A 22,841-nucleotide genomic window follows, 5' to 3' on the forward strand; every position below is an offset into this window, starting at 1 on the left:
AGTGACATGTACACACATTAGGCTAAACAAACAATGTGTTAAAATGGTAGTAAATAGAAAACTTTATATATATAAAATGTGTGTGTGTACGTGTGTGTGTGTGTGTGTGTGTATATATAAAAAACCACCAAGCCAAAGAAACACTCAGTATGGGGGGAAAAAAACTGTTTGTTACAGACAAACTGATAAAGATATGTTTAAATAAATAAACAATCGTGCCTGGTTGATTAAGCTGACCGTAGGACTATGCCGTTGTTATAATATACGTGGACAAGAGAGCTGTGTGTCTATTTTGAGGGAGTTGATAAAAAAAAAAAGTACATAGTGAGCATATGGACGTCATTTTTTTTTTGGTTATAAAAGTAGAAAGTTAGTTATGAAATGTCCATAAGGCACGTATTGATACGTAGCGTCCAAATTATTTGCGTTTCTCTTCATGTTTGCAGTTTTAAGACATTTTTTTCTGAAAATTTGCCTATCTGTCCTAATCAAATCTTTAATGCATAGTGCAGCAGATCAAAACTATTTTCATGTTGTTTTCTGGCCATTTTTTTAAATTCTTGACTGAACCTGCAAAGTGTAGATTCATCATTGCCATGATAAGCAGAGTGTCCAATTACAATTACAAATCTTGGACACGGAAACGGTCAATAAGTTATGTGGATTCGTTATACGTTTATAGCTAAATAGCTTTGGATGAATCGACAGACTTCCAATAAAAGTCTTCTTTAAAAAGCAACTTTCCATTTTCATCCAAGAGGTAAACGGGGAACAAAAAGAATTTGGAGCAAGAATCAGATGCTCACGGAATCAAAGAAATCATGCTGATGGAAATAAGTTATATAAAGTGTATTTTACTGCAGATTTGTCCTAATGAGAGCCGAGACTATTGGCAGAGAGGCAGAGAAGGCATTTCAGAAAACTTACAGCTTTAACTTTGAATGCACAATCAGACAAAGCTCTTACACTGGAGACTTCTTCCTAAAGTGTTAAATAAACACCTCCTTCTGTATATTAGCGTTCGCTATACAAGTCTCTTTAAGGAAGCACATTAGATTGAAAGCATTTACTGTTTAACCGGAACAACAGAGTCAGACCTGCTGTTTTTTAAATTAAGAAAATGAATCAAATTAATCCACCAATCAGAATTGAGAACTGACTTAATTTAATTGAGAACTAATCAACTGCGAGAGAGAGAGAGAGAGATTTGTGTTTGTCTTGACATAAAAGTGCTTTGGCATTCAGGTTGAAGCTTGTTTTTATATCTTGGTCGATATAAAGGGTTTAAAAACCTGATTTACACACATTTTGTTCTTGTTAAGACTATAAACACAGAGTTCAGATTTAGATTTGGTAATATGTCGGTTTAATCAATTTTATTTCCCTTTTTGGGAATAAAGCTTGCTCGAGGTGCTAGTTTGTGTTCTTTGTTCATTGTTCTATGTATTGTATCATTTGTACACTTGCTTTGTATAAATAAGATGGAGATAGTGTGTTTGTTGGCTTTGTAGTATCGAGGTTTAGATTAAAGCTTATTAGACGTTTGTGTTTTGTGTCAGCAAAGACATCTTGAAATTTATTAAGAGCATTTTTATTAAGCACAGGCATTCTGTTAGGCAAGTAGATATGACTGTTTGGGGTTTATATTTGGTCGAGAGTGTGTTTCAGTTAGACGCACTGACAGGTGTGTATTGAGTAGTGAGATGAGGAAACAGACCAAGCCCTTCTATTTCAGCGCATCCTGTGTGGGCGAGGATGCAGGAGGAGGCGAGGTGCGAAGATCAGGCCGGTATTCTTTGCGCAGGTGTGTGTAACGGGGGCCACGGCAGTACCTGGGTCTCGGGTGGACGGCAGAGTGAGAGAAGCCTCGTCTCACAGGCTGGAACTTTTGCTCCTGTTAAAAAGAACAGCGTCACACACTTATCAGTCCTTTACATTTCACGTGTCAGATAAAGAGTGCCAGTGTTTGCAAAATATCACCAAAAATTGTATTTATTGCCCATTTATACAGCCAGAAAGATTTTAATAATCTAACGCCTTCTGATGGAGACCTGCCTATTGTAAAAGTGCTTTATAATAATGAGCAGGCTCACCTTCATTCCATCACCGTGAGGGAGAATCAGCGGTCTCTGCAAACAAACCTGATACGGTGGCTGCACCAGGTGATCCATATATGCCTGCTCATACACACACACACAAAAATAATACAACCTCTACATACATACAGCAATTACAATGTACAGTGCATGTTTTATCCCATTACTTCTATCTGTGGTACCCATCACTGAGTCACTAAATTCGTGATACGTCAATACACAGCAAAATACGATGTGCTCTAATGCATTACAAATAGAGACAGAGACACAAACACTATACTTAGAACTGTAAGATCATGAAAAGTGTGTATATACCTCAGGAACACCAGCTTCCATCAGAGGCACAGCTGACCGAACACACCCGTTCTCGATAGGCTCCACTGGGTGATACATCAACTCAGCAGGTTGGACATATAACAAAGGATTTAGGTTCACAGGGATGGAGGACTAAAAGACACACACATGAATACACACATATCCACTAAAAATGACTGATTAGTGACCAACTGATTCTAGTATATCTGCAACAGCACACACCTCTACCTGAGGAAAAGCCCAAGGCACGTGTCCATTCACATACTGGGAAGAGCTCTGAGTGAAAGAAAAAGAAATGCCAATTGAAAGGAACCAATTCTGAAGTTACTGCATTTCGTCTCAGTATTAAAATAGAATCATCTTCGTTGCTGATACATTGGTCCTAATTTTATAAAATGTTTTTATTTTCTCTCCTTTAAACAGTGCATTGTTTAAAGTCCTTCTATTATTCTGATGTTCATGTAACTGTGCACACTAACCTGGTGTTGGGGGCAGGCTTGCGGAGTGTAAAAAGGAGGAGTAGAGTGAGCCACCATGACTGGAGATCCGGGTGCTGTGTGTGACTAATAAACACAAAACAGCAAAATACAGAATTACGGCACAATACATTTTGAGAGTAATTAACCTGTTTGAGCATTAGGACGCATTAGATACACATATCCTTGCATTTACAATTTTTTGGACTCTGGAAGCCTTATGTAGGCAACGTGCAAGTAAACCTACAGCATACGTATGTATAATGAGAGTGTATGTATTTGACAATGGGTGTAATGTTTGTGTGTTAAACTTACAGCAGGCCAGAGAGATGGGTGTATATTTGGCTCTTGGTTGTGGAAATAGGCCACTCCATTGTGGTAGGTATAGGGATATCCAGTGGGTGTGGTTAGGTGCACGGTGCCAAACGGTGCTGGGAGAGCCACAGGTGGGTTGGGACTTGCCACATTGTAACCACCTGCTTTAAAAACACGCAGCATCATACAGCACTCTGATACGGATGTACAGTCAAACAAACACACATGTGATGTAATGATTCGTACAGCGCATGGCTACTTGCTTACGAATGGCCTGTCCGATGTTCAACCTCTTATCTCGAAAACACAATTTACCAGCCTGAAACAGACAAGGAGAAAGAGACTAGGAGGCTGACATTTAACTGATCTGTTTATACAGATCAAGAATGCACTGAATTCGCAGATAAGTTGCCTCCCAGTTTAATCAATGTCAATTACCTGGTTGCAAACACTAAAAAACTAAATATTTTGTATTATGTAATATTTATACCAGAATATACATGATATATCCTACATAAATATGTGAATATAAATATTTCTAGCTTAAACTGTAACATGTTTACGTTTACGGCATTTGCATTACGGCCTACAAAAGTGCTCTGAAATCTCTATATATGACATATCAGATATATTCTCACAAACACATACACTAGCATCATGCAGAATTTTCTGTGCATCTTCTGCAGTCTCAAAGGTCACAAAACCATACCTAGAGGAAAAAGAGAGATAAAGAGAAAGGAAGATACAAAAGAAGAAATGAGCTTCTACAGTTTCATTCAGTTAATTCACATATAATGAAACAATGAGAATGCACTTACCCCTTTGACAATCCAGCATGATCAGTAACAATCTTCACTTCCTTAACTGTTCCATACCCGGAGAAAAACCTCCTGAGATCACTCTCATTAGTCTAAACACACAAATTCACACGCATACACACAGGTCAGAGATTCAAAGACACATCTCTGTGTTGTCTGGATATTATATTTCAAACATAGACATATGTTAAGGTATACAGTGATTAAGAGCTCACAGTACACACTTACTTTGAGATCAAGACCTCCTACAAAGATGCGGTTTGGTATGACCGTGCCACAGTGCGAAGCATGGTCAAGAGCACTGGTCAGTTCTAGAGGTGCCGGACTGACTGAAGGAGAGCTGGTCTGTGTCTGAATACACACAAAAAAAGAAACACACAATCACTGACCTCCGCTAACCTACATCTGGTTATGATGAGGAAATCTATCATGCCAAATAATGGGGACAGAGAAATGAGAGAGGAAAAACAGATAACGTTTTGGTCCTGATAAAAGATGGCCTCCTATAATAAAACTACTTCAATTCGGCCCACCTGTGTGAACCGATTCCACGAACCGACTCGTATGCGAACGGCACATCACGATTAAAGATCTATGTTAAGGTCGAGTTTGTTATTGTTAATCGTACCACAAAAAAAGCTTACAAATGTGATTCTTAAATATCATAACACTGGGATAATTATAATGGGTTAACTTTATACTTCATAAACATTTGAATCATAAACATTTGAATCACCTCAGACTCTTCTAAAGACTCGACTCCGTTTATGAAAATATATTTTTTTAAAAGACACATTATTACATATTATAGATATATAACGTTAACCCGCAAGCTACATATATAAATATGTACACATACAAACATATATACAAGCATACAAATAAGAGTTAATTAACCATTAACGGCGAAATGACCGTTAGATATCTGCAGGCTAATTAGCTTAGCTTTAGCACTTACACCTGTCTCGCTCTCCATCTCTAACAGACTTGACGTGGTTCGACGTTTAAAAGCAAACTACAACATAAAACAAAACCCGTAATATATTTAATACGAATGTCTAACACTATCTAAGACACTAAATCGGACTTTCGTATATAAACTCGAAAAAAAAATCGAGGAAAAAAAAAAAACACCGCTGAGATCTTCGCACGTAACAAGAAGAGGGGTCGAAAAATAAAGTACAATATGAAATAAGCATTCAGATCGATTACAAAAGTAAATAAATAGACGAAATGTGTCAAATATGTTTGTAGTTATAGCAGAAAGGGATTAAGATGAGAGGGGAAATAATTTAGTTAATTTAACGTACATTGATTTCCCCCCACTAGAACGCGAGAATGGACTCGTCCGTTTTATCCTAAAGCGGGAAAGCGAATGTTTTGTCTCTGTGAAAGTAAACAACATTATTTTTGTTGTTATTGTTTTATGCTGTTTCAGGTGCTACAACATACAACATTTGTTAAATACAGATTAAATAATTGTAAATGTGAGAGGAAAGAGGAAGGTAACGTGACAATTGTTGGTAATTAGATTATTACAAACTCAGACTTGGTTTAATTACTATATGTGTGTGTGTGTGTGTGTGTGTGAGAATGTGTGAGTGTGTGTGTATGTTAATACATGTGTATAATACATTTCTTTAGTTGTCACTGGACAGTTGTGTGCATGACACTATGTTAGAAATATTAATGTTTAGACAATTTTTCTGACATTTCTTGATATTCTGACTTACGTTGTGCTACATTGAGGTTTTTTTTTGTTATTTGCTATTCATCCAAATAACTACAATGACAAATAAAAACAGTAATTTACTAAGTAATGTCTCTACAGGGTTACCCTATAAACGAGGAGATAAAATAGTAGTAATGGTACTCTCATTGAGTTTTCCATTGTTATTGTGGACTCTTGTTTTCTCATTAAGGATCTAAATCAACATTCATATTTTTTGTTAAGTGCAATGTATAATATTCATATTTTAAAAGTAATGGAATGGAAAAAAAAATAAATGGAAAAAGTAAAAATTACAAAGTCAGACCATGTGATTTCCTTGTCTGTACAGCAGAGGGCGCAAGCACGTGCAGTGTTAACGTATGACACCATGATTGTGTGACAGGCGAAGAAGTAGAAGGAAAATATGATGGAGGAACTGAATAACAAATTCCATAAACTAGCATAATAATAAAACCTACAAACTGACAAGGAAATTATCCGCATCTGCTCCGAAATATAAAGGAAAACATGGCTTTTGTCACGGCTAACTGGAATCCTCTTGGAGAGAATTTTTACAGGTAACAAACAGCTAAAATCTTCAACGCTAATTAAAGTACATTAGGAACCTGATAAACAGCTAAAACTAAAGTTCATGAGGTGTAAATGCGGTTAAGTTTGACGGTGTGTTAGAAAAGCGAGTGGTTTGGAAAATTTACTTCTGAATTTGTGCAAATCATTCAGCAAGTCACATGAGACTGGGGTCACGTGACTGGCTTTGTGACGTCATCATCAATTGGGAATGATGAGGAGCATTTCAAGTTTTATTACTGATTTTTATAGAAATAATCTCTTTCTTTATTTTGCTATGTTTGTCTGTATCTGTAGCCTACACACACAGATGCACACACACAAAATGTCCGTCTTGTTGCATCAATGATGAATGTTTCTTGCCATAAACAGGAAGATTGAGCTGTATGAGATGGGCTGGAACCTGAAGGATGGTCTCAGAGATTGTTTAATAGCTGCAGCTCCATACGGTGGGCCGATCGGTAAGTCACAGACACCGGAGCTGCTTTATAATATTATATATTTGACTTATTTATGTGTAAGTCTGTAAAGGTTTATGATTCACAAGATGTTTGACAAACTAATGATGTATACAAGATTTGATTTTAAACCTAACTTCATCCCCAGAGTAACAATATTTCTGTTGTCGATCCTCTTCTTTGTTAACTCTTACACCTGTTGTTATGTCTCAGCTCTTCTGAGGGAGCCTCAGCGACGCTCTCCCAGCGCTCGACCCCAGTTAGAGATCTATTCTGCTTCCGGAGGGGCTCTCGGCAGCTTTCCGGTAAACACCGATGTGAAAGATGGACCGCTGTGAAGTGAGAGCATGTTTCTGTTTTTCCTGGAACGGGCGTGATTAACGTGTTTGTCTCTGCGCAGTGGAAGAGCGGTGTGGTGAAGCAACTGGGATGGACGGTGTGCGACGATCTCCTGTGCGTCCAGGAAGACGGCACTGTTCTTGTCTATGACCTCTTTGGCAGTTTTAAGAGACACTTCAGCATGGGCAACGTGAGCAGTTCTGACAGACATGCACACGACACTCTTATGCGTTCTTATGTCTCAGGATGATTTCACATGTACTTGTCCCTTTGCTTAGCCTTAGACAGAGGGCTCAGTGCGTTATTTTTAAATGAAAGACGAACTAAAGAGCATAGATCAGGTTCGAGCTTTAACTAAGACGCCGCTCAAGTGACAATTCTTTCTTGAAATAGGAGGTGGGACAGAGCCAGGTTGTGGAGGCAAAGGTCTTCCATTCACCATATGGAACTGGAGTTGCCATAGTAACAGGAGCATCCCGCTTTACCCTGGCAACAAACATTGATGACCTGAAGCTGAGGAGGTTACCTGAGGTACCAGGTGAACACCCTGTTATTCTGTCCATATCTTTCTTTTTTTTCTGCAGTATCTGTTTAGGTCTTTTGTTCGAATCATTCTGTGTTTATTGTTTTACTCCAGGTCTCCAGGGGGTGCCATCCTGCTGGGCAGTGCTTACCCAGGACAGACAGTGTAAAGTGCTGGTGGCAAACGGTGCTGAGATTTTTATTCTGGATTACGGCACTTGCACCGCAGTGGTGAGAAGTTGCTACACACACACACTCACATGCTAAAACCCTCATATCAATTTATAGTCATTAAATAAAACACTGCATGTATATGTGCAGATCAGCACTCGGAGTGAACGTCATAATCGCACATCTTTGACGTGTGTGTGTGTGTGTGTGTGTGTGTGTGTGTGTGTGTGTTCGTTCCAGAGCCCTCCAGGTCTCTCTCCTCAGGCTACCAGTATAGTACACATGTGTGTGTCATTCAGCTATAAGTATCTGGCCCTGTTCACTGACTCGGGCCACGTGTGGATGGGCTCCAGCAACCTGAGGGTGTGTAATGAAAACAGCAGTGAAAGAAGCCTATATGAATTTATACATTCTTGAATTCTTTTACCTCACATTCACGCCACCATGTAACCAGTCACAGCTATTTATTGTTCCAAAGGTGGCGCCGTGGCACACGGTTTAGCCGTCTGTCGTTGTCGTTGCTGTAAAGGTCAGAAAACTCACTTAACATTTTCTGTGTGCAGGAAAAACTCAGTGAAGTAGAGATTAAAGTCAGAAATCCACCCAGACAGATGGCCTGGTAGGTGCATAAAAACGTTACGTGACACGTCGTCGTCCCGTGTGGAGGTCTGGGAAAACCGTTCAGATGTCACTAAATTCCAACAAGCTAAAAACCATGAAAAATTCAGTTTTGGACTCAGTTTGATAAATCAAGGCATTTCTGTTTCTAATCAGTTTCCAGTTAAAATACCCGGCGGCGTCCTGCAACACGGTTCGAAAGGAATCTTTAAATTTCTCCCTTTTTTCACCAGAATTTAAAATGCTGGACCTTTCTATAGATGCATGTAAACATATTTTAGTCAGAATGTAATGTTCAGAGTTACAGCATGTATATATATAGTATACGGTGTAGAAACAAAATAGTACGCAAAGAATTTTCCCAGGCCACTACATCAAATACGTTGTTTTAAAGAAAAGGTTTTTTTTTTTTTTTTTACAGAACACTAGGTTTTGGAGAAAGTAATTTTTTTTCCCGTCTTGCTCTCCGTTCTATAAAGGTGCCGCAGGCCGAGAAGTCAGCAGCCCTCAGTGGTGATCATGTGGGATCGGTACCTGCTGGTCGTAGGAGTGTGTAAAGACACCATCCCGTACCACCTCGATGACGACTCGGTTCTGGTCCCAGAGCTGGACGGCGTTCGAATTGTCAACGGCACAAATCATGAACTGTTGCAGGAAGTCCCAGGTTCGAAACACACACACACACACACACTTTCTGAAACACACATCTATAGACATATCAAACGATACACAAATTGTCACGTTGTTGTTTTGTAGCTGCCTGTGAGGAAATCTTTAAGATCGCCTCCATGGCTCCTGGAGCACTGCTGCTGGAAGCTCACAAAGAATACGAGGTGGGAATTTTGGTGAATATTGACGGCGCTTTATTCTTACAGCTGTCTGATTTTACCGGTGTAGTAAAGGACGATCTCGTTCGGCGACCTATGTGACGCGAGAGTCGGTGTATTATATGTGTAGAAAGAGAGCCAGAAGGCAGACGAGTATCTGAGGGAGATTAAGGAGCAGGATCTGTTGAGCGAGGCGGTGAGGCAGTGTGTGGAGGCAGCAGGACACGAGCATGAGCCAGAGACGCAAAAAACACTCCTGAGGGTGAGTAAACTGTGTACTTGGGGCTGTAAAGGGGTTTGAAAACGATAAGTTAATATCATTATTGTTTGATAACAGATCATCAACAATGTTACTGAGAATTCCGGTTAAGTTCACGAAGACGTTCTGGGTTAGGACAGTTTCCAGTCGCACCAAATGACTCCTAGTATCAAAGACTGAACATTCGAACGTCTAAAAGCCTGTTCACACAAAGAGATTTGTTCATTATGGAGCTCAAGGTTTTTTTCTGTTCAATATATCGCTTAATATAACCTCTTCCCCTACCCTCCACCCCCCCAGGCGGCCTCCTTCGGAAAATGCTTTCTCAGCAATTTTCCCGCCGAGCCGTTTGTCAGCATGTGTCGAGACCTCAGAGTGTTAAATGCAGTGAGAGATTACACCGTGGGCATCCCTCTCACACACACCCAGTTCAAACAGATGACCGTTCAAGTGCTCACAGACCGGTGAGACAAAATCCCGTCAGTTTTTGTGTTCGTTATTGCCGGTTTGTTATTGTTATTATGGCTTTGTTACGTTGGGATAAAAAGTTTGATAAAAATATTTTTTTAAAAAACAAGCAATTACTTTTGTGTTAATAAGGTATTTAATACTGAATATCGAAATAAATTATGTTATCTCTTTATGTATATATTGTGTTACTCTGTTCCAAACGTCTTCTGTTATTCCTTTGTTTTTGTTTTTTTTGTTTTTTTTTTAGACTAGTATATCGCAAGCTGTACCCTCTGGCCATCGAGATCTGTCGCTATCTGAAAACTCCAGAGTATCAGGGTGTGAGTCGAGTGCTCAAACACTGGGCCTGCTGCAAGGTACGGCGTAGAGGCAGAGCCACACTGAGGCGGAGTGGCCGTGGTTCCCTCGATCGCCCTTAGCATCAAGCCAAATGTTTTTTAGTTCACTGAATAGATTGGATCACATTAGAATAATTATAGATAGTGCTGGGAGTGTGTATGCGATGGAGACAGCTGATGCGTGTGTGTGTGTGTGTGTAGGTGCAGCAGAAGGAGGAGGCTGATGAGGTCATTGCAAAGACTGTCAGTTTAAAGCTGGGCGATGCAGCTGGAATCTCCTACTCAGAGATCGCTAATAAAGCCTACGAGTGCGGACGCACCGAACTCGCTATAAAGGTACACACACACACACACACACACACACACACACACAATGCTGGCTCTTTGACTTCTGTTCACTCACCTAGTTTGGGCCACATGCTTTTCTGTTTTTTTTCCCATATCCTTCTTCCCTCTTTCTCAGCTGTTGGAGTTTGAGCCTCGCTCTGGTGAGCAAGTTCCTCTGCTGCTGAGGATGAAGAGGAGCCAGTTAGCACTTAGCAAAGCTATAGAGAGTGGAGACACGGACCTCGGTACACACACAAACACACACTGATACTTCATACGCAACCCGATATTACTGAAACGTCTACAAACCTCATGTTTATAAAAGTCTTGCTTGATATAGGGGGAAAAAAAAATCTGAGTAACGTCCTATTATTTATAACACAATATCAGCAGGGAAGTTTAATAATAAAAACATTCAATTGTGCTGTTTTGTAACTGGTGTGTTTTTCTGTAAGGAGATATTTAGTTTAAGGTTTATGGAAGGAGTCTCCAGTGTCAGTTACAGCTTTAAACTGTGACTCTGTGTGACAAAAAAAAGTTTTTCCCACTCAGGAAGCACATTTTGTGGGGATTTCTTTTTAGAAACCTAGACTTTTTTTTCCTCATTAACTTTAAGAGCGGGGGCACGGTGGCTTAGTGGTTAGCACTTCGCCTCATACCTCCAGGGTCGGGGTTCGATTCCCGCCTCCGCCTTGTGTGTGTGGAGTTTGCATGTTCTCCCTGTGCCTCGGGGGTTTCCTCCGGGTACTCCGGTTTCCTCCCCCGGTCCAAAGACATGCATGGTGGGTTGATTGGCATCTCTGGAAAATTGTCCGTAGTGTGTGATTGCGTGAGTGAATGAGAGTGTGTGTGTGCCCTGTGATGGGTTGGCACTCCGTCCAGGGTGTATCCTGCCTTGATGCCCAATGACGCCTGAGATAGGCACAGGCTCCCCGTGACCCGAGGTAGTTCGGATAAGTGGTAGAAGATGAATGAATGAATGAATGAACTTTAAGAGCTGGTGAGAGAAGGACTGCGTACAGCTGCACTAACATCACATAAGTGATCATATTAATTCATTTGCTGGATCTTTCTCTTCCCTTCACAGTGTACACAGTGGTAACATACCTGAAGAACGAGATGAACAGAGGAGACTTCTTCATGACTCTGAGGAACCAGCCAGTGGCCCTGAGTCTCTACAGACAGGTACGATACACACTGCAACGTCTGTTAGTGTCAGAGATATGACATATAACTTGACTCGAGTCCGACTTAAGTCGCAAATTTGAGACTTGCTTGACAAATATTAAAAAAAGACTCGACTTGACTTTGACTTGACATTCATGACTTGAGACTTGACTCGGACTTGAGTTAAATGACTCAGAGGTGGGGGACTCGACTTGACTCGAGTCAGACTTAAGTCGCAAATTTGAGACTTGAGAATTGCGTGACAAATATTAAAGACTCGACGTGACTGACTTTTGACATTCATGACTCGGCTTACTTGTGACTTACTCCCACCTCTGCTTAGTGTTTCTCTAAGCTTGGATTTGCGTGTTTCACTTCCTGGTTTGTGCGTGTGTGTGTGTGTGTTTCAGTTCTGTAAGCATCAGGAACAGGAAACGCTTAAGGATCTCTTTAATCAAGATGACGATCACCAGGAACTGGGAAATTTCTATGTGAAAGCTAGTTACAAAGAGAAGGTAGGATTTGAAGAGAGTTAAGAGTCTCATTAAGAGACTTGGGTGTCATTGGAATTGAATGAATTCTTTGTGTGTTTTTGACAGAGGCTGGAGGCTCGAATGTCTTTATTACAAAGTGCAGTAGATGAGTACAGCAAAGCCAGGAATGAATTTGCTGCCAAGGTGAGCAATACAATGTGACTATACGTGTACATGTACAAGAACATTCATCGTCTCGAAGAAATATTAGAAAAATGAGAAGGATTAAAAAAAAATATCAAATCTGCGATTGTCCTCTGGGATCTTTTGTTCAGGCTACAGAGGAGGAGATGCGTCTGCTGCGTTTCCAGAGGAAGCTGGAAGAGGAGAAGGGCGAATGTGTCACGGGTTTCTCTCTGCATGACACTCTGAGCACGTTGCTCGCTCTGGGTCTGCACAAGCAAGCCGAGCAGCTCTACAAGGACTTCAGGGTGCCTGATAAGAGGTACATGTTTGTCTGTGATGAGTAAAGATTCAGGTACATGGCGTAATATTGCAAACTAGGCATTAGTCAGATCACTAAAACATCACACAAAACACTCAAAGCACTGAGAAATATTTTTTTGGGCATCATCTACTTTATAATAATAAATAAATAAATAATATCTACATTTGCGCCATCTGTGTCAGTGGTCATGAAAATACTAAGATTATATAACTTTATGACCTTACACCTTATTTCTGCACATGAACCATGATCAGAGAGACGGAGAGAGAGAGAGACAGACAGAGAGAGAGACAGACAGACAGACATAGAGACAGACAGACAGGGAGAGCGATCGAGAGAGAGACGGACGGACAGAGCGAGAGACGGACGGACAGAGCGAGAGACGGACGGACAGAGCGAGAGACGGACAGAGAGAGAGAGACGGAGCGAGAGAGAGACGGGGTGAGAGAGAGAGAGAGACGGAGCGAGAGAGAGAGATGGGGCGAGAGAGAGACGGACAGACAGAGAGAGAGAGACGGACGGACGGACAGAAAGAGAGAGAAGGACGGACAGACAGAGAAATGGACAGACAGACAGAGAGAGAGAGACGGACAGACAGACAGAGAGAGACAGATATAGAGAGAGTGTGTGTGTAGCTTGTGTACAGTAAGTAAGTCACATTAGTGTTTGTTTCTCACAGGTATTGGTGGCTGAAGCTGACAGCACTGGCTGATAAATCAGACTGGGAGGAACTCGAGAAATTTGCCAAAAGCAAGAAATCACCCATTGGCTACATGGTAAAGAGAAAATTAGACTTTGTAATCCTTGTGAATTGTATATAAAAAAAACCGTCCTGTGATGTTTGCTGGACTTTACTGAACTCCTCATCTCATCCGCAGCCCTTTGTTGAAGTGTGCGTGAAACGAAACAACAAGTTCGAGGCCAAGAAATATGTGTTAAAAGTCACACCGGAGCAGAAGGTCAAAGCCCATCTAGCAGTAGGGTAAGGATTATTTATTTATTTATTTTAAGTCACTTTTTTTTTTTAAATATCAATTTATGTATTTCTCTTTTTTTTTCTCCCAGCGATTTGGAAGGGGCAGCAGATGCAGCTATTGAGCGGAGGAACGAGGGAGAGATCATCACTGTCCTGTCTCACTGTTCGCCAGCCACAGACCGCACGTTGGTAGAGCGTCTAAACCGTGCCAAGGCCACCGCCACCAAAAAGTGAACCAGAACATCACATGACTTCGGCCTTTGCCAAATAGTGATCCGATCGGCGCTCTCCCTGTCTTCTGCTCACGGTGTTGGACACTTCAGAGGGCTCTGAGCTTGTGTAATGAAGTTTCATTACAAAATGCACTTAATGAGACAGACCCTGCAGGAAACTCTGTGCATTACTATAGGGTGGAAAAAGAAAGAGAGCATGTCCTCAAGCTGGATTCATTCATTCATTCATCCAACTATTATCAAATCTTTACTAAAACTGCAGTTATGCCACACTTCCTATACTTACTGATTATGATCCATCTGATCCATCGTTCTTGCTGTCTGTATAAATGAATTTCCTCCACTTCTTTATGTTTGTGTTATAACTTGGAAAGCAATCAAGTGTAATTAAACTGTTACTGTGATTAGTTGTATTTGTGCTGTTTTATTTTGAAATGATTTCGTGCTGATGTTTGTGGTTTTTCTCACGATATTAAACTCATTAAAGTTTACACCTTTTAATACAGAAATGTTATTTGACTGTGGAATTCATGTCATTTTGTAGGCAAACCACAGTGCAGGAACAGGGGAATGATTTGCATTACGATGTAAATGTGACAAATAAACGATTCCTGCTTCCTAACCAAGTAGGTAACTGAGAATGAATGAATGAATGAATTTGGCATCCATAAATGAAGAATGATTCACAACTGCTCAATACTCATTATTATTAGTAGTAGTAGTAGTAGTATTAATAGTAGTAGTATTAGTATAATTATTATTTACATTATTCATTCATTCATTCATTAATCTTCTACCGCTTATCCGAACTACCTCGGGTCACGGGGAGCCTGTGCCTATCTCAGGCGTCATCGGGCATCAAGGCAGGATACACCCTGGATGGAGTGCCAACCCATCACAGGGCACACACACACACACTCTCATTCACTCATGCAATCACACACTAGGGACAATTTTCCAGAGATGCCAATCAACCTACCATGCATGTCTTTGGACCGGGGGAGGAAACCGGAGTACCCGGAGGAAACCCCCGAGGCACGGGGAGAACATGCAAACTCCACACACACAAGGTGGAGGCGGGAATCGAACCCCGACCCTGGAGGTGTGAGGCGAACGTGCTAACCACTAAGCTATTTACATTATTATCATTATTATTATTATTTACATTATTTTTAGTAGTAGTAGTAGTGTCATTATTATCATTACTATTATTATTATTTACATTATTATTATTATTATTTACATTATTTTTAGTAGTAGTAGTAGTGTCATTATTATCATTACTATTATTATTATTTACATTATTAGGGGTCAAGCCCAGAAGGAGCGTAGACACCCTATTGTTATCGTTAGTTTTATTATTATTATTATTATTATTATTATTATTATTATTATTAATATTATTATTCCTCTTCCGCCACTGAAGTCAATGGCAGCCCATAGAACCGTACGTAGGAAAGTTATGTAATTTGGCACACATGTAGAGGCCAGTCTTAGAAGTTACTATAGCAACTTTGGTGTGTCTAGTCCAAAAATCCAATTATGTTCATGTTCATAACTGCTGAATCGTAAGGCCTAGAGACAAAATTCCTGCATATTTTGGATCCTTTTCTCATCAGAATCAGAATCAGAAAGGTCTTTATTGCCAAGTATGTTTTCACATACGAGGAACACACACGCACACACACTTACTGTTACGAACTATGTTTGTGGGTTCGCTGGTTTGCTTGTTCTTGTTCTCAAGTTCTCTCTCTCTCTCTCTCTCTCTCTCTCTCTCTCTCTCTCTCTCTTTGCTCCACTATCTATCTTTTCAGATCCTACCATTGGACATCGCCTGTCAGTCTTCATTATCCTGTGTGACATCACCCGTCGATCCACCAGTCAACCAGAATCAGAATCAGGATTAGAATCAGAAACAGAGACAGAAACAGAAGGAGAAAGAAGATGTGTGCTAATTTGTTAGAGGGCTCTATTGTTCATTCGGTTTTAGTATGTCAGACTGTTCATGTATCCCAATTTGTTAGTTATTTTGTGTACGTGACTTGCAGGTCACTTTGTGTACGTGACTTGAGGGTCACTTTGTGTACGTGACTTGCGGGTCACTTTGTGTATGTGACTTGAGGGTAACTGTGTACGTGACTTGCGGGTCACTTTGTGTACGTGACTTGAGGGTCACTTTGTGTACGTGACTTGAGGGTCACTTTGTGTACGTGACTTGAGGGTCACTTTGTGTATGTGACTTGTTAGTCACTCGTTCGGCATCTGGATGCTTGTGTTTATTCGCTTTGTGGATATGACTTTGTTTATTTCTTTGTTTTGGCACCGCTCATGTTTCGTTTTCCCTTTGTGTCTTTTGTTATCTTGTTTCTGTAGATATAGTAAATAGTATCACCTTTGTCACCACCATTTGCGTAATAGAGAAAGGTTTTGCCCACTATTTGTTGTTCGTGTCGTTGATTGCTACATACACACCAGAAATCTAACTTTATAATCATTTCATATTGTTACATCCCAACCATACCCCTAAACATCATTTGGGGTCGTAACACTTACACATACACACTTACACACACACTTACACTTACACACACACTCACACTTACACACACACTCACACTCACACTTACACAAACACCCTCTCACACACACACTCACTCACACTCGCACACTTACTCACACTTGCACACACACTCACATACAAACACACTCACATACACACACTCACTCACTCACACACACTCGCACACACTTACACACACACACACACATACACACAAACACTTACACACACACTTACACACACTCACACTTACACACACACTCACTCACTCACACTTACACTTGCACACACACTTACACGCACACTCACACACACACTCACACACACACTCACACACACTCACACTCACACACGCACACTTACACTCACACTTACACACACACTCACTCACTCACACACACACTCACACACACACACACACTTACCACACACACTTAGGGGCGTAGACACCTATTGTTATCGTTAGTTTTCTTATTATTAGCATGCAACGTTTCGTGACAGCGCCACCTAGTGGCCACGAGATTTTAAAAACAGATATTTTCGCTTATAACTACTGCAAACTTGAGTCTAAAATACTTGGGTACCATAGAATAAGGTAATGCAGAATAAGGCATTAATATGTGCTTAATAAGTACTAATAAATAGCCAATATTCTATTAATATTCATGCTAATAAGCAACTAGTTAAATGACCCTAAAATGAAGTGTTACTGTGCATGTTATGGAAGAATGCAAGTACATGCAGGGGGTTTGGCCTCAATGGCCCTCCAGTAAGCAGTGTGCTGTGTGCAAGTGACTGAGGAATGCAGGGTACAAAATCAACTTAAATTGCATTAAATCTTATTGTTTTAAACACAATTATGCTGCAAGATTTTTTTTTAACTACATTTAAGTTCCTTGTTATAGGCAACTCTGCATTTGTTTAAAATTCCGTTTATTTCCATATATTCCCGTTAATTCCCATATATTCCCGTTAATTCCCATATATTCCCGTTAATTCCCATGGAAAGTTTCCAGCCTTGAAAATTCCCGGAATTTTGCAACCCTAATTAAGATATTCTTGTTCAGGTTCAGTCATTTCTCAGAATTTTATTAACGCTGCAGTTTTTCTGAGCTGCCGGCAGATGGCGCTCGTCTCACCGTCGCGTCACGTGTTCATGCACTCGACGAACTTCACACAGTCATACAAACAAACCCAGAGACTCCCAGACATTTTAACATCGACTGGACAACAACGAACAGCTTTTTTTTCACCTGCTGCTGTGGTGGGTAACGCAAAAAAAACTACTACAGTTCATAAATTTTAGTCGAACGCAAAACTTTATTGACGTTTAATTCGATTTAAACTGCAGTCACGTGACCACCCCCCCCACCAGCTGTTTATTCTGTATTATGTCAAATTTGTTTTTTTGTTTAAACTCAAGAGGAAAACAAATCAATCCCTTCTGTCTAACCTCCTTCCTTTCTTTTAGCTGTTTAACCTGCTTTCAGATGTTAAATTCAGATTTGATGTCACATACACAATCATTTCACCCTTTTGTAGAGGATATGGCAACCCTTAAAGTCGAGTGTGTGGTGAAGGAGAAGAATGAGATTGGAGAAGGTCCAGTCTGGGAGGAGAAAGATGGCTGTCTGTTATATGTTGACATTTATGGCCCAAAGATCAACAGGTGGAACTCACTGACCAATCAGATAGAGAGTATGTGTACAGGTGAGCCAATCAGATATCAATAAAAGTTTGTATTAAACTATTACTACTTTATACTAAGTATATTGTTGTTGTTGTTTTTTATAGTTAAGTAAATAATTTAGCTACATAAACGTAGTAAATAAAATAAAAATGAACATTAAAAAATAGATTTTTTTTCTATAATCATTTATATTAATATTTCTACTAAAATGAGTTTATATTCGTTTTATATTTCTTAATATTAAAATAACATGAAAATGAACTTTTCGGAATATTTGTATGAATTAACCCAATATACAGTAGCAACCATTCCTGCGTTAATATTAACATTATTCAGCTTCCGTGTCTGCATTAAAGAGTAAATCTGTGTTCACTTATTCGATTTATCTTCATAATTCACTCCACTATACATAATAATATACAACATGATTGACAAGAGGCAAATCCCAGTCCCAAGAAACTTTAAAAGGTTTTTAAACTGTTTTTTTTTTTCCCCCCAGTTAATTCATACACTTGTTCTGAGAAAGTGGCTTGAAACTAGTATTTTGAATAAATGATTTGCACCCGTATGAAATAATAAATATTGACCGTTTAATTAATATCCTGGATCCCACCCTTTATATAACTCATGGTTATGAACCTGACACCTGATTCATATCTGATGTAAGGTCTATAAAGGACGTCTCCGTCTTCCATTATCTTTACCGCAGAGACGTACGTGGGCTGCGTCGTTCCACAGAGGTCTGGAGGGTATGTGATCGGAGAGGGAACGCGCTTTGCTGCTGTAGACTGGGAGAAACGAGCAATCACGACCATCACTAAAGTGGACACAGAGAAGACCAACACCCGCTTTAATGATGGGAAGGTGGATCCAGCTGGCAGGTTTTTTGCAGGTGTGTTCAGTAAACACTTGGTCAGGATTCTGGTAGATCTGGAGATCTGGTATATCTCAATAACACCGATCAGGACGTGGGAAACCAACCTGTCTAGGACTATGCACTATGCACACACACACACTTTCTCACACACACAAACGTTCACATTGAAATTTTAACGTAATTTTAAAGTCACCAGTCCATTTACCTGCATGTTTTGTCAGCTGGGTGGAAACCAGAGAACCCTGAGGAACACAGGGAGAATAGTTGATACCCCAATGAAAGTAATCTAATCATTATTTGCATTCTACATAAAAAAATGAGGTATACACAACATTTACTAATGAGATATACAAACACAGTGTGTTTCTGCATGTATTACGAGCCCTGGACATTTCTGATAGCTGGTGTTTTGTGTGGTTTGTGCCCTATATAGTCCATGTACATTAATATCTACTAGATGTATGAGGGCTCTGATGAAAGAAGGTTTTTAAGTACCCTACCCTTTTCACATACTCGAATAAGCGCAGCATGTCACATTTCAGATCAGACAACAAACTATTACGCTACCCACTTAACACAAGTACATATTGCCCCTTACTGCACTCCAAATTACGTTGCAAACACACCATGCGAATCTCTATCACACACTTAGTATAAAGTGTACTCACTCCACAATGCTGTTTGTTCGATCCCACACTAAATTAAGTGCGCACTCCTCTGTGCCATTTCCTGATTGTCAGGCACCATGGCGGTTGAGGTGCGTCCTGCTGAGCTGGAGAGGAAACAGGGCTCGCTGTATAGCCTGCTCCCCGATCACTCCGTCGTCAAACACTTTGACCAGGTGGACCTCTCTAACGGGTTGGACTGGTCTCCAGATCACCGCTTCTTCTACTATGTAGACAGTCTGACGTACATGGTGGAGGCCTTCGATTACGATATACACACTGGAGGAGTAGGTGAGCTACTTAGGACGGCTGCTTAAAAAAAATAATTAAAAAACAGTGATAATTTCAATTATTTATGTTTATAATCAACTTCATTCATTCATTCATTTTCTACCGCTTATCCGAACTACCTCGGGTCACGGGGAGCCTGTGCCTATCACAGGCGTCATCGGGCATCAAGGCAGGATACACCCTGGACGGAGTGCCAACCCATCACAGGGCACACACACACACTCTCATTCACTCACGCAATCACACACTACGGACAAATTTCCAGAGATGCCAATCAACCTACCATGCATGTCTTTGGACCGGGGGAGGAAACCGGAGTACCCGGAGGAAACCCCCGAGGCACGGGGAGAACATGCAAACTCCACACACACAAGGCGGAGGCGGGAATCGAACCCCCGACCCTGGAGGTGTGAGGCGAACGTGCTAACCACTAAGCCACTTTGCCCCCCTATACTGTATGTACCCTTAAAAGAAAAAAATAGAATAGCTTAAAATACCAAGTAAAAAAAAATTTATTAATTGATATATTTACGTGTTGTTTCAAACACATCAAAATTTCTTGTTTATCCTTCAAGATCAACATTTTGTTCCACGTTTTTTTACGAGATATTTTATGTTGCTCAAGATGGAGCCATAGACTAAATACATCGTTACCGTTTTTCCTATTTACATATTCAATTTTTCATTATTTTTTTTTTACATCAGCAGTTTATTTCTTCTTCATTCAGATTCTTTCTTATGTGCACTTTTCCCAATTCAGACAAAACCCACAAAACCTTCAAACTGATTCCCGGCACCTAATAGCGTAAATGTGTGTATTTGTATTAAGCTAATCGCAGAATGGTGTACAGACTTGAGAAAGATGAAGGTATTCCTGATGGCATGTGCATCGACGTGGAAGGGAAACTATGGCTGGCCTGCTACAATGGGGGCAGAGTCCTGCGTATCGACCCTCTGACAGGTGTGTATACATCGGTACGTTCCTTTTCTGTTCATCTCCTGTTTCACTTTTAAGTTCTTCTCAAATAATGTTCCTCATTTTAGGGACCAGGCTTCAAACGGTGAAAATGCCAGTCGCTAAAATCACCTCCTGTTGTTTTGGAGGGAAAGATTACACTGATCTCTACGTCACCTCTGCGTGTAAAGGCATGGACGAGGAATCGCTCGCCAAACAGCCCCAAGCCGGCTGTATTTTTAAGGTAGGGATTATAATCTTGTGGTATAAGTTTCCTGGTCTTACACCAATGCAGTTTTATATATGTTAACGAACACCACGTACTGTACAGTACTTTTTATCCATATCTAGTTACATTTAATATCATGGAACACTTATGTAGTGGGAAAGTGACAAAGCTTGCGAAACCTTTAATAAAGACTAAATAAACGTCTTATTTACAGAAAATAAGACACCACACCATAGAGTATCTAGTGCTTGTTTGCTATTTGCAGTACCATCCTGCTTTTTAAAACCTTGCCTTAAAATAAAGCCAGTGTGTAACGTAACATCACGTGGGCATCGATGTACATGTGCAAACGTACATAATATATTTGGTTTAATTTAATATGTTTCGTTTTCTTCAGGTCTCTGGTTTAGGAGTAAAGGGAATTCCTCCAAATTCATTTTCCGGCTAAAGCACCAGAGAATCTCTGCATTTTGTGAAATACACACACGAGATCGCGGTAATTGTGTCCGCTTGACAGTTCTGCACTGACATATTGATTTAATAATGATCTGAAATCACGAGACTGAATTAAGCAGCTTTTTGTGGTCCATCATCACATCTCAGTTAGGACTTTAAAAAGAGAATCAAGGGCTTTGTGACTGAATCAATTGGCAAAAATGCTTGAGATAATTGAAGTGAATGATGAGAATAATATAATAATTAGAATAATTACTGGATGTAATGAGAACTAACACATCTGCTGTTAAAAGAAATTCCTGATGACTCATGACAAAAAAAAGAGTTTAACATCACGTGTGTCTAAAATGATAATGTTTAAAGGTGATCTAAAATGTTTAGACCCTTCATTTATATGTTCCATGTAGCCAGTGTTCTTTTCATTCATGCATCTTAAGTAATGAATCCTATCCCTCTATCCTGACCCTGTTTTTTTATCCCGTTATACTGGGAACACTGAAACGCACACAAGGCAGGAACACCCTGTGTATGGGTCACCGTTGCACTCACACACACACACACACACACTCATTCAGAATCATGCAGTGTTTACCAAGTCCACCTACAGGCATGTTTTTGGGAGTTGGGTGGAAACCGGTGAACCCAGAGGAAATCATGGACATCGATAAACCTCTCTGAGCTCTGGAACGAGGAATCGCAGACCCTCAAGATGTGAATCTGCAACATTATCTGTGCCAACATGCCTTCTTTAAGTTGTTTTTAATCATTTTATTGTTGATGTATACCATTGTTTTTTATTATTTCTTTTTGGTCATCTGGTGAATCATTTCCAGAGTATTAAACATTAACAGATGAGTACATGCATCAATCTTATTCATTGTTGGTTGTTTGGTGAAATAGATTTAATTAAATAAGCAAAAAAACAACAAAAAAAGTCTTTTAGTTCTCAGTTCACTGATTATTTATTTTGTGGATTAATTTGTCACCAGGATGAAGGACAACATCAGCACCAGCGCACGTGCGCATGCTGTCTCTTTCTGACCCTTTCTACAATCCGGATGATAATAAAATAATTATCCAAACACAAAAGGTGACATTTGATCATGCTTTTA

General features: G+C 40.1%; 3 protein-coding genes across 4 annotated transcripts; 2 read left to right on the top strand and 1 right to left on the bottom strand.

Moving 5' to 3' along the window:
• Positions 1-1,664: 1,664 nt before the first annotated feature.
• LOC132844932 (protein boule-like) lies at positions 1,665-5,105 on the bottom strand. The gene is made up of 11 exons (XM_060868836.1): positions 4,979-5,105; positions 4,249-4,371; positions 4,021-4,112; positions 3,851-3,911; positions 3,449-3,521; positions 3,203-3,366; positions 2,891-2,974; positions 2,634-2,687; positions 2,412-2,543; positions 2,094-2,177; positions 1,665-1,894 (listed from the first exon to the last, which is right to left on the bottom strand). Exons 1-11 carry the CDS (start codon positions 4,994-4,996, stop codon positions 1,727-1,729), a joined length of 1,053 nt encoding a protein of 350 aa, XP_060724819.1. The 5' UTR covers positions 4,997-5,105; the 3' UTR covers positions 1,665-1,726.
• Positions 5,106-5,481: 376 nt separating this feature from the next.
• vps16 (VPS16 core subunit of CORVET and HOPS complexes) lies at positions 5,482-14,410 on the top strand. Of its 2 annotated transcripts, none has more exons than XM_060868827.1 (22): positions 5,482-5,543; positions 6,692-6,780; positions 6,991-7,082; positions 7,178-7,306; positions 7,510-7,654; positions 7,754-7,869; positions 8,050-8,172; positions 8,373-8,428; positions 8,907-9,091; positions 9,184-9,260; positions 9,385-9,516; positions 9,814-9,977; positions 10,232-10,340; positions 10,524-10,658; positions 10,786-10,894; positions 11,737-11,834; positions 12,227-12,331; positions 12,416-12,493; positions 12,625-12,794; positions 13,477-13,573; positions 13,676-13,779; positions 13,863-14,410. In XM_060868827.1, the coding sequence occupies exons 2-22, from the start codon at positions 6,711-6,713 to the stop codon at positions 14,005-14,007; spliced, it is 2,439 nt and encodes an 812-aa protein (XP_060724810.1). In that variant the 5' UTR covers positions 5,482-5,543; positions 6,692-6,710; the 3' UTR covers positions 14,008-14,410. The 2 variants fall into 2 exon arrangements, with proteins under 2 accessions (XP_060724810.1, XP_060724809.1); XM_060868826.1 differs by lacking the exon at positions 5,482-5,543 and adding an exon at positions 6,114-6,309.
• Positions 14,411-17,719: 3,309 nt separating this feature from the next.
• rgn (regucalcin) lies at positions 17,720-22,818 on the top strand. The gene is made up of 7 exons (XM_060868841.1): positions 17,720-17,830; positions 18,109-18,276; positions 18,966-19,148; positions 19,874-20,089; positions 20,919-21,050; positions 21,134-21,288; positions 21,671-22,818. The coding sequence occupies exons 2-7, from the start codon at positions 18,114-18,116 to the stop codon at positions 21,719-21,721; spliced, it is 900 nt and encodes a 299-aa protein (XP_060724824.1). The 5' UTR covers positions 17,720-17,830; positions 18,109-18,113; the 3' UTR covers positions 21,722-22,818.
• Positions 22,819-22,841: the final 23 nt, after the last annotated feature.

The sequence above is a fragment of the Tachysurus vachellii genome, chromosome 4 (assembly GCF_030014155.1).
Source record: "Tachysurus vachellii isolate PV-2020 chromosome 4, HZAU_Pvac_v1, whole genome shotgun sequence".
In the NCBI taxonomy this organism is placed as follows: Eukaryota; Metazoa; Chordata; class Actinopteri; order Siluriformes; family Bagridae; genus Tachysurus; species Tachysurus vachellii.